The following is a 20,258-nucleotide window of genomic DNA, read 5'->3' on the forward strand; positions in this document are numbered from 1 at the left end:
GATCCCTTCACAGATTTAAAACCATCGAATAAATCTTCACCTCCAGCGATCTATTGTCCAGAACTGGACATGTCTGAGAGACTAGTCTTAAGAGATATAAAAACATTGCGGCCGAAGACATATCGGTTTCCCAACATGACAAAACAGGAATTTCTAGCACTCAATAATCTAAAGAATACTGAAACCTTGATTATCAAAACCTCAGATAGGGTGGCAACGTGGTTCTAATGGACATAGAACAGTACATCCAGATGTGTACCCTTATCTTGGATGATAAAGATACCTATGCAAAACTAAAAAATGATCCCACGCAAAAATTTCTGATTGAGCTCAAAAATTTATTGCTTCAAGGAAAAGAAAGTCAATATATCAGTGAATCTGAATACTGCTTCATGCTAAATGACACCCCATGAACGTCAACATTCTATGCGCTTCCCAAAGTGCATAAGGGCCATAACCCTCTAAAAGGGAGGCCAATTATATCAGGAATTAACAATCTAACCCAGAATCCTAGCCAATATGTTGACAAGATTTTGAGAACTTTCGTATCCTCTTTGCCCTCTTTTGCAAGGGATACCATGGACTTACTTCGACAGATTCAGAACATCTCTGTTGAACCTGGTACCCTAAGTGCCACCTTGGATGTGGAAGCCCTATATAGTTCCATCCTACACCAGGGTGGTATTAATGCGGCACTGCATTTTCTTTCACAAAGAGGTTCTTATATGTCCAGACACAATGATTTTGTCCTCTCATTGTTAGAGTTTATTCTTACTCACAGCTTCTTTATTTTTGACTCAAAGTACTTCCACTAGCTCAGGGGTACTGCGATGGGGACTCCATGTGCCCCATCGTATGCCAATTTATACCTGGGCAGTGGGAGGAAAAGGTTGTTTTTTCAGAGGACAATAACCAATGGTCACAATGCATCTTATTTTGGGCACGATATATTGATGACATTCTGCTTCTCTGGACGGGGAACATGATCCAGTTTCAGCAATTCGTAAACTCTCTGAACCATAATGTTTTGTCACAGTAGGGTTCTGTTATATCTCTAAAACATAACTTTTAATCATCAATAAATAAAAAGGAATTTGTATCACAAAGTCCTAAATTCTAGACACACAAATACATAAATAAAAGCTGCACCCCTGTATTTTAGGAAGGGGAAAACAGTGCATAAATCACCTAGGAGACCGATATTTTGTACCAACGGTATCGGAATTTCTATCCCTGTACCCAGTGGTATACGTCCTAGAGCTAGAGTAGAAACTAGGTCGGCTCACTAAAGATGATGTTCCTGGCTTGCTTAGATAGCTACAGCTATTCAATAAATGAGAGACATAGAAAAACACATCTGCTTTTAGAGCAGGTGCGTTATTCCTCCCATAGAGAAATGCTGTCTTGGCTGTCAAAAATGCCGTAAGTGTGAGAGCATTCACGCTTTTTCGTCTAATTTTAAAGAAATCAGATATATAGCTGACATCTAGGTGCTAAAGCTCAACACAGTTTTTTGTGAGCTGCAGTCAACCGAAAAAAGTGCAGTACACCAAACTGCCAAATAAATTATTTTGTGGGTTCAACGCGTTTCCGCTACGGATGGCGTAGCCTCATCAGGAACCACCAAAAAGTTTTTTGCGAACAAAATCAGTCAGCTTCTAGCTAATCGGTTATTCCCAAAATCGGGAAAATATAACCTCAAAGAAGAGGGAGATAGACGATCCTATCACTAGGCAAATCAAATGAATAAACCCAGTTTCCCCCAAAATAAAGTTGCAGGAACAAAAACAACAAAGTAGCAGCACCAGCCTCTTACTCCACTTAGAATTTTGTAAAAGTTTTTCAGTACATTATATGGTAGTTTAAATAGCACGATTGAAAAATACAACTCGTCCCGCAAAAAACAAGCCCTCATGCAGAGACGTCGATGAATAAATAAAGGAGTTATGATTTTTTAAACGGGGAGGAAAAGAAAAGGAGAAAAAAGGGGCCATGTCATTAAGAGGTTAAATAATGTACTAACTTCCTTCTCTGGGTCATTATGACGCAGGGATACCACACGTGTAATTTTGTAATTTATTTTTTACAAAGTAAAGGGCGACAAGTGTTTTTATATTAATTTTTTTTAAACAATTTTTTACCTTTTTTAACCTTTTAAAAAATTTTTTTTGTCCCTTTAGGGGACTTCCACAGAGACCCATCAGGACCCCCTTATCACATTCTGGGGGTCCGATGGTGACAACCATTTACATGCTGCAGTCGCATAGACTGCAGCATTTAAAGGGTTAGCAAAGCAGAGATTGGAGGTTTTCTCCATTCTCTGCTGTATAGAGCTGGTGCCTGGCTATCCTCTGACAGCCAAGCACCAGCTCTCCCTGCCACAGAGACTATCGTCTGGCTTCTGACAAACCAATGGTCTCTATGGCAACCTGCAAACAAAGCAGTACAGGACTTTGAAAATAGAAGCTGGAGATTGCCAGCAGATCGGCAATATCTTCCTGCTTCTGTTTTTCAAAGTCCTCCACTGCTCTGTGTGGGTCTATGCAGGCAGAGCACACTGCCACAGCTTATGGCAGTGTGCTCTGCAGCTCCCATAGTGAAACATAGCCCGTAAATCTTTCGGGCTATATCACTATCGGCAGTAGAGCTCATCCCGGAAAATTTCCGGGCGTGCCACTCAAGGGGTTAAGTATATCATGCACTGAAACATTCCTACACTTAGCTGAGAAATGTGTTCTTGTAGGTTGTCTAGATGTGGATTTGCCTAGGAATTCCTGTGGATTACAACCTTTAACTGTAAAGGACGAAATCCACAGCAAATCTCAACCAATATGCTTATTTTTTGACTGATTTATTTGTGGGGTAAATTAAACCCTGTGTGAAGACAGTCTGATGACAGATGATTGTCAGTGCTACTGTTTTAATGTATGAAAAAAGTATGAAAATTCAGTTGGGCTGAGAGTAACAAATATTTTGTTTTGAATCTTTAGCTACTACTTGAGAAGAAATTTAAAACTTGTGGACTTTGTGGAGATGCTCAAGCTACTTCAGGTAAAACTATCTATTTACTATGCCTACCATCCAGTTGTCTGCCTGTCTTTCTACAATGTTGTATTTAAGGGCTCGTTGACATCAACACTTTTTTACTTTCTTTCTGAATGCATCCAGTTTTTGAAGAATAGAATATCTAATAAAATGAATACCATAATTTCCACTTTTGTAATGCATCCGGTGGTGCCTCTTCCTTTTCAATGAATGTGACTCAGCAGTTAACACTGTTGCCTTGCAGTGTCGGGGTTCTAGGTTCAGATCTGATCAAGGGCAAAACTCTATACAGTTGTGGAATGGAGACTGAAAATACAGAAACCTCTTGAAACTGAAGTCTTCCATTTCAATACATTTCTATGGGATGTAAAACTCAATTTTTTTTTTAATGTTTTGCTCTTCCCACAACGGAACAGCAAAATAGAGATTAAAAACGCTAGTTTGAAAAGGCCCTTATTTCAATTTAAGCCCTGAAGAACCAGAATGTTTTGGTCCTAAAGGACCAGACACTTTTTAAAGTTTAAATGTTTTTATTTAATCTTTTACATCTTTTTTCAGTATTTTTGTTTTATGACAGGTAAAAATCTTTAAAAAGCTATTTTTTTTACATTAGTAGTTTGTTTTTAAAATTAGTATATTTATGCTAAAATAAAGTACAGGAATGGGTTCTTCATTTTGTTTTTGATATATTATTTGTGTATTCTTGGATTGCAGGGAGGATATGGCAACTGTTTAGGTTGGTGTCGGTGGAGGGTTGCTTTTTTTAGATATATGTTTGTTCTGTCATTTTTTTTTAAATTAATTTTTGTAACTATTTTTTTAACATGTATATCCCCCTGTCATCATATTAGACTTCTGAGAGACTTCAGTGTCATTTTATTCTATTTCACACATTTCCAATGTAATTGGGGTATCCGCAGGAGCCTCATTTACAGAGAAAAAAATGCCCCTGTTTATTCTTTACATAGCGCTTATTGAGTGTTATGTAGCCCACAAAACAGTAGGCAGAAGCAGTTAAAAACTGCTTCTGCCTTCTTCTCTTGGTCCTTAGTTGTCAATGACATCTGAGGAGCTGACCTACTCCAGCTAGATTGCAGTAGATTTAATCCTGCACCGTATTTTTACTATGGTGCAGGATTAAAGCCCAGTATATTTATGGCACGTTGTCCTTAACGGGTTAAAATATGGAAATCAAATGGAACGGATGCAGGTTGAGTTGAACTAAAGTATTTCAGTTCTTATTGAAAGCAATGGGAACCTAAGTGCAACTGTTGTTTTCCATTTTGCTGCTCCTCAGATGGACCAATTCAACAGACAACTAAGTGCAGATGTAAGGAAGCCCTAACTCTACATTTATCTTAAAACTAGATGTGAAAATATTCTTTCTTGAGATAAATAGCAGTCTTTGGAAACAATTGCTGCTGCTGGATTCTGCTCTAAAACCTGCAAGTCTACATACAGATTTTGAAGTGGAATTGGTGGCAGAATTAAGGCTATTTTCACATGGCAGAAATCTGCTTGATTTATGCTCGTAAAAAATGTGTCAAAATCTTCAGCCTTCTGCTTCAGTTTTTGGTGCAAAACTGCATGCGAGTTTTGCCATTTCAATAGGTAAAATCCATGTGCAGATTTGCTTAAAAAAGGCTTTAACGAGCACAATCGAAAACGATTACACAAGATGACATATTTTCGGACATATCCTGGCCCATACTGACGGAGGAACAATGCACATTACTAAACTCACCAATTTCCCAAATAGAAATTAAAGACGGTATTAAAGGGTTAGGGAATAATAAAGCTCCGGGACCAGATAGATATACGGAGGAATTCTTCAAAATATTAAAAGACCAGACTTCTCCATTATTTGAAAATCTATTCAATGGCTATATGCGAGATAGCCCTATTCCCCCTCACATGAATATAGCATATATTAAGTTGCTACCCAAACCAGGAAAAGACCCAACTGATGCAAAATCTTACAGACCGCTTTCCCTAATTAACACTGATTTAAAACTAATTGCCAAAATTATGGCAGATCACCTAGCCACTATCTTGCCCCACTTGATTTCTCCAATGCAGATGGGGTTTATAAAAGGATGCTCTGCCACTACAAATAGAAGAAAGATTTCAACAATTCTCAACGACATCAAGCTACACTCTACGGCCCACAGCTCTCCGGCCCTCCTCACAATAGATTCTGAAAAGGCATTCGACAATGTCTCATGGTCATGACTAAGGGAATCAATGGACAGGATGGGTTTCGAGGGCTCCTTCCGTTTCTATTCATGGGATCTCAACTCCTCCCCTAAGGCACAAATTAATACTCCAGGCTTTCTCTCTCCAAAATTTCCTCTACAGTAAGGCACTAGGCAAGGATGTCCATTATCCCTACTGTTGTTCAACCTGGTGATCGAACAGTTAGCTCGATTGCTAGAAAAAAACACAGAGATCAAAGGCATAAAGGTCAGAGCTAAAACAGTTAAAACCATGTTATTTGCGGATATTTTACTAGTGCTCGCCCAAACAAAATCCAATCTGCCACGGGTCTTTGCCTTACTGGAGGCTTTCAGGAATCTATCAGGCTTCAAGGTAAACAACACCAAATGCGAACTACTGGACATATTCCCCCCATGGCAAAATTACGGATAAAGACCTTGAAGCTGCTCTATTGGCATTGCCAAAAACTGTATTAAATATTTAGGCATAAATATTGGCAAGAGACAGGAATCCCTGTATGCATTGAACTACCTCCCAACAATACTTAAAAAAACAAAGGAACTAGACAACTGGAGTAATCTCCCACTCTTTCTCTGGCAGATGTCATTTAATAAAAATGATTAGCTTTCCAAGACTACTATACCCACTGCAATCAATACCGCTTCTACTCCAGAAACGAGATTTGGGGAAATTGCACACGGCATTCGTAGCTTTTGAGTGGTCATGTAAGAGACCACGCGTTGCTTTGAAAAAAACTAATGCTCCCCAGGAGTCGAGGAGGCCTTAACTTTCCAGACATTCAATTATACAATGTCGCCAGCCTCATGAGACACTCCTGGAATTGGCTTGCGGGGCCCCAATGATTACTCAAATACCGCCCTTGAAGCAGGATTGTTTCACCCATGGAGCCTAAAAACCCTCATGCTTACAAGCTATACAAACCTCCCTGTCGAATACAAACACTCTATCATGGCAAAAGATACCATAGCAGCCTATAAAATAACTCGCAAGATGTTCCTATTGCCGTTTAAAATTTTCAAACACATAGAATTATGGAATCATCCAGAATTTAGGGAGGGGAGGGAAAATAAAATGTTTGAAATGTGGCAGCAAAGAGATCACCCAGAGATCCCCAGGTATAAGACCTTTGACCTTTAGAGAACTGAGAGGGGAATACAATTTAGCCCCATCCCATTTTCTGCCATTCTGCTCAAGTGCAGAATTTTCTACGGGAAAGATTAGTTGATGTATCAAAAGAAACAATACTTAACCCAACTGACATCTTGATTAAAAATCTCACACATAAACATTCAATCTCAAAATTGTACACCAGACTTAGAGAGGGGTGGATGGGAGACAATGGCTCTGGACTATTCAAAAAATGGGCATGAGATTTACAAGACCCAGAACTACCTGAGGGAATAATCAAGAGTTGAAACTCTGTGAGACAAGCGATATCGACCGAACAGTGGCGAGAAACATATTTCGAGCTAATTCATGGGACAGTATATGGGTTCGACAAACTTCAGAGCTCCAACGGCCCAGCTAGATTGCAAGCTTGCCCCAGATGCTCCCTAACAAATTCTGACTTTCTGCACAGTATTTGACGGTGCCCAAAAATTAAGGAAAAATTAATTCTGGGACGGGGTCCGTAATCTGATACAAGATATGGGGGGTGGGGGTGGCAGGTCCTATAACTGACTCCACAAATTTTCACATTTCACCAAATACCAGATCAAACAAAAAAAGCTAAAATGATCCATACCATTCTGTTAATTAGAAAGAGATGTCTCTTGAGCAGTTGGCTGTTAGCCAAACCTTCGGGAATAAATGATATTATCCAACAACTAAAATACCTTATAAGAATGGAAAAAATAGAGATAGAATGGCGCGTGGAAACCCAAACCCCAAAATTCCTTAAAATGAAAAGAGTTTATAGAAAAATTTCTTGATCCTAGCGGAATTAGGGAGTGCATGCACCAGTTCAATAATACAACATGGTACTACGGACAAAACTATATGAACCGGTTGGGAATTCTAAAAATCATGTGATAGAATATGGAGTAGGGAGGTTCGCTGGAGGATACACTGCGGGTCAGTTTAGCAAGTTACTAGTTAGGTTTTAATTCTGTTATATAACATGTTACTGGGATGTTAGGACTTTAGGGGAGATGGGGTAAAGTGGGAAAATAAAAAATGAGGATACATGTGTGGGACTGACAGTATGCTGTACACAGCATAATAAGTGATGAATAAGTGATGGTTACTGCCGAGAGTGGATGCACTTCGGTATTAGAAATGTGCACTGTATGATCAGAACCTTGTGTAACCAATAAAGCCTACTTGTGTGTATTCCTTGAATTGTCAATAAAAAAGAGTTTAAAAAAGGCTTTAAGCTGTGGATTTTGGCGTGTTATTTTTAAGGTGGAATTTTCCTCAGAAAATTCTGCCAAGATTCCGCTGTGTGAACCTACCCAAAGTCATTTTCAAGTGCACATCAAAATCTACATTGACATAGATTTTCATTGGTGTTGCAGTGTCCCGTAGGGTGACCCCAGACACATGGCATGCGCTGAGGAGCTGGAAGGGCAAGATGCTGGCTTGTCACGGCAGCACTTACCATGCTCCCTCCCGGAGGGACGCATGAAGCCAGGGCCAGGGCAGCGTTGGACCTCTTCCGGACACCCCTGGCATGGGGATGCCCAATAAACCTTAGGACAGGTAAAAGGGTTGTCACGGGTGACGCCACCCTTCAGACACCCACCGGAATGAACATCGGCGAGGAAATAAACGAGCCACAGACAGTAGTATAGTACCTCAGGTCCCTGGGAATGGTCAGGGATTGGAATAACATTACTGGGTGATAACTCCAAATGGTACAAGACAAAAATCAGCAGTATTCCGAGTGCAGGAAAAATGATACACACACACACACACACACACATATATATATATATATATATATATATATATATATAGTGACAGTGCAGTAGCAACAGTGGCCTGTAGGGGGCCTTTGAGCGCAGTCACTGTGTTGGGTTTAGTTAACCTGCACCTGCAAGGGTGCGGCTACACAGATTAAATTTCCCCTCTCTCACAAAGTCAGTGTGCTTGAAGCCTGTGGAGCTTAGGTCCACTGAGGCCTGTGGGGCCTGAGGTCTATGTAGACCTTGTACTGGTCTGTGAGGGACCTAGAAGCACAGAGCAGACAAGGGGTAGTTAGCCCCTCTCTCATTGCCTGTCGTGGCGAAGTCACCTTCCTGGAAGGTCCGCTGAAGGAAGCGGTACGTGTTGCTGTGTGCACCATGACGGACAACAGTGTGAAGTTGCATATGACGTGCTGGACTGTATGTAGACTGAATACGCTGCTATACTAAAATAAACACTGGAGGAACCAGCATTTGGACTTTACCCTGTTTCTTCATGTCATCGCGGTCCTGCTACCCCTGGGCAGGGGAAAGTAAGCAAGAAAGCAGGAGATCCCGGGCAAGTTACCCCAACTTGCCACTAATATATATATCTATATCATACACATATACATAATATACATATACACAGACTTGACGATTAGTACCTCCACCCAGCAATCCTAGACTTCAGGACGCTTCGGTGTGAACAGGAAGAAGAAAAAGTACCTCTGCACTGGTGTTTTACTCATTCATTGCTCGCTCTCTCTTAGGGGCTCACTCCATCTCCATCACAAAGACAAGCACTCCGGGAAACCTTTCCTACGCTTCAAAGCTTCACTAAATGAGGGCTGAAGTTGCCCCCATGTAGCTGGACCTCCTCACTCTGACTCCAGAAGCCTTGGACCCCTTTCCCGCTCTCCAGCACTCACATTTATACCTTTTATCATACCATAGGACAGAATTGTTATTTTTGCAGACCGACAGCTCACACCTTGCAGACATTTAACCCATCACACGCTGCAGATGTGCAATACACATAACAGAATGACAAGACCGTTTTGCACAGTCCATCCACATAAGACATACATGTATGACATTATGGAGGGGGCCAGGAAAGCATGCACTGGGCCACTACAGTTTCATTCTCATTTGTGATGTTTTCACTCTTGCGATGCTGTGTAAAAAGAAAATCGCAGCATGCTTTATTTATTTCCGATATCACAGCGCCGGCCCCACTGAAAACAATAGAAGAACATCACAATCTCCTGCCATGGCTGTGACTGCCACACCAAGGGATTCTTTCAGCCCAGAAGTGATTCGAGGCTATATCCATGTGAAAACGCCTTGCATCCAGGGGTTTTCAGAAGGCTTGCGAGGGCAATATCAGGCCATAAATCATGGCCCGATATCGCCCTCGCCAGTGTGAAGCCGACCTTAGGTGTGCTTTTACAAATACAATTGGAGATACAGCTGTTGGAAGTTTAATTGGGAATACTAAATTTACAGTTGTCATTTCAGTCGGTGTGTGCAGCAGAGATGGAGGGGTAGACCAGAGGTAGTAGACATCTGTGATTCTCCTGTATATCTCCCTTTCACAGGGGAGGGGTGACATGATTTATTTTTTTTCTATAGCACCCCCCATATATCATAGGCTGAGCTAGATGGACATTTTTTTTTCAGTCTATCATACTATATTACTATGCTTTGGACCTGATAGGCGGTGCCAGGTTCTTTGTTTTTTTTGTGTGTTTTTTTAAAATAAAAACTGTTTTATGTTTTGCAAAAGTGATAAAACACAATAAAACCTGTAAAAATGTGGTAAAAGTGACAAATAAAATAAAGTCAACATAGTATTAATATCATGCTGTCAGCACTATAAAAATAAATTATAAAAACAGTGGTGAAATAACAGTTTTTCCACTATTGTGCTACAAAGAAAATTGCTGAAAGTTATTCAGTACATTATATGTAACTGAAATTGGGCTCCTATAAAAACTAGAACTCATCCTGCAAAATACAAGGTATCATACAACTACATTGACAAAAATATTAAAAAGTTATGACCGCTGGAACACAAAAAGGGAAACCATTTACTGGATTTTAAGGTTAAAATTTAGTTCTGCACCAAATATATTTACATGAGACTTAAATTCAAAATCTACAATAAAAAGGGACATTCTCGGGAGGGTTTTTCCATTTTTAACGTGACTGTTGGGAATTAAATAAAAGGAGTAAACAAATTATGCTCAATGGGTGTCATATGCTAGCCTTGACATCTGTATTGCCCAGCAAGCATTTGGATCTCTCAATGCCAAACTCAGATTGAACAGTGCTGCATGCCAAGTCAAGCCCTCTAATGCAGAGGCTATTGGCTACTAAACACATATATTTATTGATCTGATGTGCTCAGATTGTAGTGTGTTATTGCACCTGATGTGTCCTAAGGGGTGACAATAAAAATTCTGGTATTGAAATAAAATTTTACAATGTTGGCCATTTTTTCTTTTTTTGTCATCATTGGATGTTGTCGTCAGACCAGATACTATATGGTGTTTTGTGCCTGGGTTCTTTACTGGTGTTATTTGCATTTTCATCTCTTGAATTTGATGCTTCTCTTTGTTCTGTTTTATACCTGTACATTCTTTAATTTTAATTCTAGTATCAATACCTAAGGACTGGTTGACCTATGTTGAAAACTGTATAATTGAGAAGGAAGGAGACGTTGTGGTCCCTAATATTCCACCTCTTGAGAATTTCATCATTGTAAGTATGAACATCCATGTGGATGAAAAATATTATTCAATCCAATGCCAATTTTTTATTAATTAGCAAATGTTATTAATCTGCAATATATGTATGCATGACACATTGCATGAAAGTAAATGTACAGTTAAAGGGGTATTTGCATTTCATAAAATGATGGCGGCAGTACTGATTCAGTCTGTCTTTTCCTGCACAGTGACACTGCAGCGACATGGCCGTATAGGAAGAAAACTGTGAAGAGAGCACAGCACTAAATCAACTCTGCCGCATTCGATTCAACTCTGCATCTGCTACACTCTCAGTATTGTTGGGGTCCCAGAAGTCAGACCCCAACCAATAAAGTGCTATCACTTCATGGTTGGTGGGAGACTGAACTAAGGGTCTCTCGCTAATCCTGAAAATGAGTGGATGCAGAACTAGTTTAGCCCTATACAGTGGTGTTTCCAGCTGCCCAGCAATTCTGGTAACTGCAGCCTGCCCTGTCCATTTGAATGGAGGCATGTTGCAATTTCCCTGCACATAGGGTGGCTGAGGCCTGCTGTGCAAATAAAAAACAGGATTCTGGGGGTCAAAGATCTGACCTCCACCAATTGTAAAGTGATGGCAGATTTTAGTGATATGCCATCACTTTATGAGATGATACCTTTGTGATATAGGTGCAGTCAACCCAGGTATGCTAGCAGCAGGGGAGTCCAAAGTATCGCATATTGTAGTCCGCCAGGGGAACTTAAAAGTAAAGTGAAAAAAAGAGCAATAAGGTTTTTTTAATTGTTAAAAAACAAAAAAAAGGAATAAATGTTTAAATCACCCCCCTTTTGCCATATCTATAATTAAAAAGTCTAAATAATAAAATAAAAACACATATTTGGTATTGCCGCGTCCATAAAAGTCCGATCTATCAAAGTAGCGCATTATTTACCCCGCACGGTGAAAGTCGTCCGAAACAAAAAATAAAGACTGCAGGTAAGGCACTTTTTCAGTCGCCCTGTCTCTCAGAAAAAACGCAATAAAAAGCGATCAAAAAGAAGTACGTATTCTGAATTAGTAATGCAACGGAATTAGGAACTGAACGGAAACTACAGGACATTCCGCAAAAAATGAGCAATCGCTGAACTACGTTGATGGAATAATAGAAAAGCTATTGCGCGCACAATATGACCGCCGAAAATAATTGAAAAAATTAAATGTCTTTGAAAAATAGTGTAGTATAGTAAAAAAAAACTATACAAGTTTGGTATCGTAGCAATCGTACTGACCCATAGAATAAAGATCATGTCGTTTTTGTTGCAGTTTGTGCGCCGTAGAAACAAGACACACTGAAAGATGGTGGAATGTTGTTTTTGTTTTTTTTATTTTACTCCACTTACAATTTTTTTAAAAGTTTTTCAGTACATTATATGGTATATTAAATAGCACCATTGAAAAATACAACTCGCAAAAATCAAGCCCTTATACAGCGACGTCGATGAATAAATAAAGGAGTTATGATTTTTTTAAGGGGGGGGGGGGGGGTAAAGAAAATGGAAAAAAAAAGGGCCGCGTCATGAAGGGGTTAAAAGCAAAGCCAGACTCTATGTACAGACAGCTGCTTCAGGGTATTTGCCTTTCATCAGTGTCATCCTTAAGAAGCATAACAAAAAAGGACTATACTCTAACAATACTCTGACATCTTTTAAGCAACTGCAAAGCCACTGAACTATCGGAGGATTCTGTCCAATTTTCAACAACTTATCTTTGAACCCTGTATGCGGAACTGTATGAAAAGGTTTACTGCAATAGCCACAACACGACCTTCATCCATCACTTTTGCGACATAGTCAAAGCAATCAATGAGATTAGTGTTACATGATCTTCCATTAGTAAAGCTGTGATGCTTGGGGTCCAGTAGGTTGTTAGTTTTAAGTGGTCTGATATCTTCTTTTTCAGAAGAATTTCCATTCATTTAACTACTACAGATATCCAACTAACTGACATGTATCCCCCAGCTGCTTCTTTACTACCCTTCTTATGGATTGGTACAACATTGGCTATTCTTAATCATTAGGAAGATCATCTGTTGGAAAACTGCTGCACCTATAACTGACTTGCTTAACCAATCACAGATTAGAGTTCCGTAAGAACTCTGAGGTAGATGCCACATGGACCCATCACCTTATTCAGCATTTCAATGCACAACTCCAGTTACAAAATTGGACTACAAATACAGTGGATCAGAGCCTTTCCATCTAGAAGCAATATCATGCCCAATCGTAAAGAAATATTTACAAATAGGGGCACTATTTAAAAACATAACCTTTAATAGTAGAAATAAAAGTATGGCAAAAGAATCCTATTAAGGGCTCCCTCACATGGGCGTATTTTGTCCTGATATTGTTCACGAAAAATACACAGTACGCAGCAAATACACGTTAACCCTTACCAATCCACTGTCTGACGTCTAAAGACATTCTGATTGAGGGCTGTGCAGCTCTGATGTTGGAAGACTTCAGGCAGAGTATTCTGACTGTATATTACTGGCTACTCTGTTGTTGGGGGCCTGTCCTGCGTGTCCCATACCGCATTACTGGCTCTAGCCAGCAGATGGTGCTATTGTATAACGGCAGAAAGAGAAAGCCCCCTAGAAAACCCGGAATGCAAAATTGGATTGAACTACCGTAGCAGGGGGCAACCCCACTCTCAAACATCACCCGAGTTGAGTGATCTCTAAAGTGAAAAGAGAAATAGGGTATCAGGGCAAAAGAAAATAATATACATAATCAAAAAATGGCCTAAAAACCAACATAACATAATGGACATAAAACTGATATCCAGAAGTGAGCAGCTAATATAAACTACTGTCAGTGTATCCAAAATACAATGGCTATAAGGATGATATATCCTCTAGAAAAAACAGGATTCCAATGCTTTTTCCACACAAATAATGTGGAAGAACCTATGTCTAAATAATATTACGCCAATACATTCAAATGTCTTTCTTCTAAATAGTGCACAAAAGAAGGGAACCAATTAAGCCCCTACCATAAACTAGTCCATACTAGACCATTTATGGCAAACTTGTATGCAAAGAATAATAGATCATTTCATCAGATCTTGATAGAAAAAGACACAATTCAAAATGTCCACTAATTTATGTTACATGATGCTATACAAGAATGATAGAAAACCAAAAAGGATGTGAAACTGTAACCACATATGTAGACATGTCCCATACTTCCAAGAGGTAGTAAAACATACATTGTGTATAGTTTAACTGATGACCACGCAGATATATAAAGGGGTCAAATGGAGAACATCATCCAATACTTGTCCCACTCTGATGAAGCATGGTCAAGCGCATTGCTTCAATGATGAAAGCTTTCCCCAAATGTAAGGCTTATTCTGAATATAGATAGACTTTAGTCTGCTAGCTAAACCCTCCCATCCATCATAGTGCTGTTCACCAGACAAACAATGGGCCAAAATCATGCATCCTGAATCACTTTAGGTTACATGATCCATCTTGTTATCATTCTGAAAAACAGCTTCTGAAAATATTGAACAAAAGTAGGTATTTAAATGGTCAGTAACAGCCTTATCTACACTAATCTAGTTAGTATCCCCAAAGGATTGGCTGAGATCAAAGTCAAATTTCAAAAGTCATAAATTATAAAATACTGTATGAAGTCCATCCATTATCTTTCCTCTTGATTTGCTGTTTTTCATTCTGAGGAATCTACTATGCAATGTTTACATCCTGCACCACTTCCTGTTCACAGAGTTCTTGTGTGCTACATACTACTATTCCCAAAATCTGTCTAGTATACATCGGTCTAGTATAGTATTCTCCTTCCATACCTCCTGACTGCTAAAACTGATCCATTACATATATGATAATTTTGCTCCCCACTCTTACTCCACTCCAGTTTGTTAGTTATGGCAGCTGTAGTGCATTCTGATGATAAACTCTCAATGTGAAATCAGACGAAGCCATCTTGGGTATTTCTTGATGTCACATCACAGCAGAAAAATATCAATTCATAAACTATATATGGCACTCCCTTCCCATATCTACCCTCTGCTACCATGATATTGATCAGTGTAAAGCCCCATTTACATGCAAAGATGAGCGCTCAAAATTAGTTGAAAAGATAGTTTGATTGACAGCTTGAGCGATCATTTTGCATAAGCTGCTAATGGGCAGTAATCCCAATTAGTAGCTTATTAGCTGTATGCAGATAACAGCAGGTGGTCTGTTATCTGCATACCACCCCATTGTTCTGCCTTGGGACTGCAGATGAAAACAATGTTATTAGCGCTCCAGTGGAGAACTCAGCGTGCGGCCCCTGCTATCACGAATGATGGATTTCATGCTCACATGTAATCCATCGTTTGGCCGAAAAGCAAACTATGGGAGCATTTACACTGCATAATTATTGCTCAAAATACATAATTTGAACGAATTTTGAGCAATAATCGTTGCGTGTAAATCAGCTTTAACTCTTTTTAAGACTTCTTTGAGATGTGTAGCTAAATTGCTTTCATCTGATCCTAATGCTATGACTATGAAAACAATAAGTTTTTCCAGGAAAAGATAAGGAGGTGCCCTGTGATAGATTTCCATTGCAGGTGGAGAGAAGGTAAGTTTCAAACAGCATAGCAATGGCTAGTTGAGCACTTGCGTTTGGCACTATTTGAAGTAAAAATAGCTGTAACTTGAATTTCTATTAACGTTAAATGGTTGAGAGTCAAGCAATCGCCTATAGCATTATGGGCCATAAAGCAACTTATATTTTAGGAAATGTTATAGATAGAGATGAGCGAGTATACTTGCTAAGGCACATTACTCCCCGCTCATCTCTAAAGATTCGGGGGCTGGCGGGGGGCGGGGAGGAATGGACGGGAGATCTCTCTCTCCCTCTCTCCCCCCCCCCCCCCCCGCTACCCACCTCTCCCTGTCGCAACTCACCTGTCACCCGCGCTGGCCCATGAATCTTTAGAGACGAGCGGGGAGATACTCGGCTAAGACACTACTCGCTCGAGTAATGTGCCCTTAGCGAGTATACTCGCTCAGCTCTAGTTATAGACACTTGCCTGACTGGCAAGCACTCAATGTTTTGGAAATGCAAAGTTGTGTTACCAATACTTTTAACATGAATTTGCATTTCCCAAACAGTTGAGCAGTTGCCAGTTAGCAATTACCTATAGCATTATCTAAAATATATGCAGGCATAACAAAAATTAGTATCTAAAAAGGCAACTGATAAACATTTTTGAAAAGCTACTAAGTGCAATGGCTGCTTATACTTTAAATAATATTATAGACAAATGCTTGAATGCCTGTTAGAGACAAACTTCAAATGTCAATCTAGGGGGCAGATGAAAGAGAAGACAGACAGACAATCACCCAAATGTCAGTTATGGTGGTGGATGAGGGAGGAGAGAAAGAGACAAACGGCATTTGAGAGACTAATTTTGGTGGTTGATGGCAGAATAAAAATAGACAATCTCTCAATTACCAATTTCAAGGCAGATGGGAGAGAGCGAGTAGGAAAGAGACAGACAGCTTCACAAATGCCAATTTCGAGGGCGGATGGGAAAGAAGCAAAAAACAGACAATCACTCAAATTCCAATTTTGATGCTTAATTGGAAGGGAGAGAAAGAAAATTGCCAATATGCCAATTTTGGGAGAGAGAGGACACACACACAGATTGGAACTGTTTATTTACTTTAAGCAGAATTAAAGCATCTACAAGATATTTTCTAGATTTCGTAAGACTCTGCTTGCAGTGCTATTAGCAATGTCAGCAAGTGTTCACTGAGCCAAAAGGAGATGACTGAGCATGCTCAATTCGGATTGAGGAACTGCACATGCTCGGGACTGCTGCCAGCTTCTATTCCTGTCCAGCCATCCATGTTATGTATAGTAAACTAGTAAACTCCCAGGACTGACAGGGTGCATGGACAAGTGCGAAAGTTAAAACATTCTTAAACATGGATATGACATCGACTGAAGGAGGAAAATTGCATTACTGTGGGTCACATGGCAGAGGGCTCAAGAGGAATGGCTGGACATTGTTAATTCAAATATATTATTAAAACCTTAATGACCCTACATTAATTGGAATTTGAAAAGTTAAGGCAATCCTGGAATTCCTTTAATTTTTGCAGTTCCAAAATATTTCTCCTTTTTGTCACTAATATACTTGAAAAAGGGGTTTTATTCCCCTATTTAATTGATGTGGCCATTCCTTCCTCCTTTTGTGCTTTAGCAGCATTAAAGGGGTTGTCCCGAGGCAGCAAGTGGGTCTATACACTTCTGCATGGCCATAATAATGCACTTTGTAATGTACATTGTGCATTAATTATGAGCCATACAGAAGTTATAAAAAGTTTTATACTTACCTGCTCCGTTGCTGGTGTCCTCGTCTCCATGGTGCCGACTAATTTTCGCCCTCCGATGGCCAAATTAGCCGCGCTTGCGCAGTCCGGGTCTTCTCCTCTTCTCTATGGGGCTCCGTGTAGCTCCGTGTAGCTCCGCCCCGTCACGTGCCGATTCCAGCCAATCAGGAGGCTGGAATCGGCAATGGACCGCACAGAAGCCCTGCGGTCCATGAAGACAGAGGATCCTGGCGGCCATCTTCAGCAGGTGAGTATGAAGACGCCGGACCGCCGGGATTCAGGTAAGCGCTGTGCGGGTGGTTTTTTTAACCCCTGCATCGGGGTTGTCTCGCGCCGAACGGGGGGGGGGGGGGGGGGGTTAAAAAAAAAAAAACCCGTTTCGGCGCGGGACATCTCCTTTAATAATTTATTTTGTATATTATTATTTTATGTTTTAATATACAATTTTTAAAATATATAATTATTATATTATATCTTATATATAGTTCTTTGTCAGTTATGCTTCCATAAGGGTTTTTTCTAATTTGATGATTATTTAAATTGTCACCGGTAGCATTCTGCACAGTATTAACAATCCCCTAAAGTATTTATTCTACCTTTATTTGGCTTACATTTCTCTCCTTTTCTATGTATATCGCTCCTGCAGCTTTATTATGGACCTGAATGAGCAGTTGCTTTACGTCTTGTTCTACCCAATAGGTTCAATATACCCATAAGCACCCAGTATTACTTCTAGTCTTTCTAATATGCACATATAACCAGTTTGCCCCATTCCACACTGCGCATGTGCCAGCGCTGTTCTGGACCATAAGTTGATAATTCTTGCTCGGATTGATGACCTTAATTCTAAAGTTCTTTTAGATATACCTATTTAGCTGCCTCTATCAAATACCTGCTCCTGCTAGTAAGTGCAGTAGGGACCAATCAACGTCTTTGAGATGGTAGTGTGAAAGAAGTCTTACTCTAAACTTGCTGTTTTATTTTTCAGTATTGTAGTGAAATCCTAAAAAGCTACTTTTCTATGGAGCCTAAAGATGAAACTAAATTTACTGAAATCTGTGCCTATGAATGCAGTACATGTGGAGATACAGACAAGAGATCATGTGCATGTTCAACATTTGCGAAAGTAGCTTTCCTATCTGCGAATAATGGATGCTCAGACTCTTGGAGTGCTTGGAGAAAAGACAAAGATGTAGTATGTGGTATGCATTTGCAACATTTTATACAATAGTAGGAATTTTTAAACGTTTTACAATAGGCATAGATATGTGTGTGTGTTTTTGCAAGGGGTCCAGATATTTCTAGTCATGTCCCTAGTGTTTTATTGCACAAAATTAGAGGGTACTAAAACCAGGACGTTTTTCTTCAGTAATAATTATTTTTATAATGAAAGTATTACTGTTATGCTGGAAAATTCTGCAATTTCAAGCAAGAGGTAGCCAGTTGAAAAGATGCAAATTAAGGGAGTTTTCTGGGCAAAGTGTATTGATAGGTCATCAATAGTTGATCAGCTAGTGTCTGCTGCTTGGGACCCTGGCCGATCAGCTATTTGGTGCCCACTGACAGCACCACAACACAGTGTACGGTACAAAGCGGAAGCAGATAACTCTGAGTACTGAGCTGTCATTAATTTTAATGGGAGCTGCATCTGTGATTACCAGTGCCATCCACTACAAAGAGGTTGGCGCTATCTGCTTCCACTTTGTACGCTGTGTTGCGCCGTCCACAGTGAACAACTGATCTTCCGGGGCCCTGAGCACCTGACCCCGCCAATCAACTATTGAGGATATGTCAGCAATAAAAATTGTCCAGAAAACACATTTTACTATCCCAATTACAAAGAAAAATAAATAAGTGACATAATGTATAGAAAATATGTATGTACTAATGTATTCCTGCATGTACTATAGAGTAAAGAATAGTAATACTAACTATAACATATATCAAATCTATGATTGACTTATCACTTTTACAATCTACTCTTTTTATTCTACTAGGAACACCAGCGTGTCAGAACACACAAGTCTTTGATGAATGTGCCCCTATTTCTCAGACGACATGTTCAAATCCAACTGGAAGTCAAGCTATAGAGGTTGTAGCTGGCTGTACTTGTCCTCCTGGTGAGATGAGGATAATATTTAATTCTTTTATAAAATTCAGATACAAACTAGCTGCTAGACAGAAGATCGAGATTAACAGGTCCTAGAGCGCCAAACTGGTTCACACGCCATAGAGAGAGGTAAGATAAGCAAACTTTTTATTCCACAGCAGGGACTCATACAATGTCTTCCAGCCGTTTTTTCAGCATCCTTTTCACCACTGGATATACCAATGTATTGCACAAAACTTTGTAGTTGAAAATACCCATGGTAGAGGATAAAAGGTCACTCCTATTGGACTCCAGCAGGTAATACATTAACCTCAATTGTTACACAAAAATTAATATACAACATGCATGAAATATATACATATATTCCTTAAAACATAGGTTGTTAATCTGGTATCCGTAGTGGAAACAATCCATAGGTCCATACAGGAAAAGCACAAGTATTTAAAGGAAGCTTCAAAAGCTGCCCTGCATGATAATAAAACAACTCAGAGTAAATGAATAAGTTGAAATAAATTCACCTGTTTGTATTCCATTTCTAAAATAATAATTTAGTGCACCAACATAGTTGTAATAATGGTTATCTGCCAGTAGGTGTCACTCCACTCTTGTATACAATTTTCAAAACAATGCATACTAAAAACCCCCAGAGTGGTTAAATGAGATAGTTGATACTATTCGGTAGTATTTTTTTAAAATCGATTTTGATTGAAACATGCTAACCAACTTCTGACCAAAAGTGTAATATCCATTTCATAACTATATGTATTTGTGTGCATTGCATTAGGCAATAGATATTTTAAAAAGGTGACACTGAATGGCAGATATCTTTAATTAC

At 39.6% G+C, this 20,258-nt stretch overlaps 1 protein-coding gene across 1 annotated transcript in view; it reads left to right on the forward strand.

Annotated features, from left to right (window-relative positions):
• The window catches only part of MUC19 (mucin 19, oligomeric), a 176,733-nt gene that overhangs the window by 70,094 nt on the left and 86,381 nt on the right, over positions 1 to 20,258 (forward strand). The window contains exons 24-27 of the mRNA XM_066589311.1: positions 2,991 to 3,051; positions 10,831 to 10,934; positions 18,302 to 18,515; positions 19,311 to 19,433. Coding sequence (XP_066445408.1) covers positions 2,991 to 3,051; positions 10,831 to 10,934; positions 18,302 to 18,515; positions 19,311 to 19,433 — 502 coding nt within the window. The remainder of the gene's footprint in view (positions 1 to 2,990; positions 3,052 to 10,830; positions 10,935 to 18,301; positions 18,516 to 19,310; positions 19,434 to 20,258) is intronic.

Source organism: Eleutherodactylus coqui, chromosome 2, assembly GCF_035609145.1.
Source record: "Eleutherodactylus coqui strain aEleCoq1 chromosome 2, aEleCoq1.hap1, whole genome shotgun sequence".
Taxonomy (NCBI): domain Eukaryota; kingdom Metazoa; phylum Chordata; class Amphibia; order Anura; family Eleutherodactylidae; genus Eleutherodactylus; species Eleutherodactylus coqui.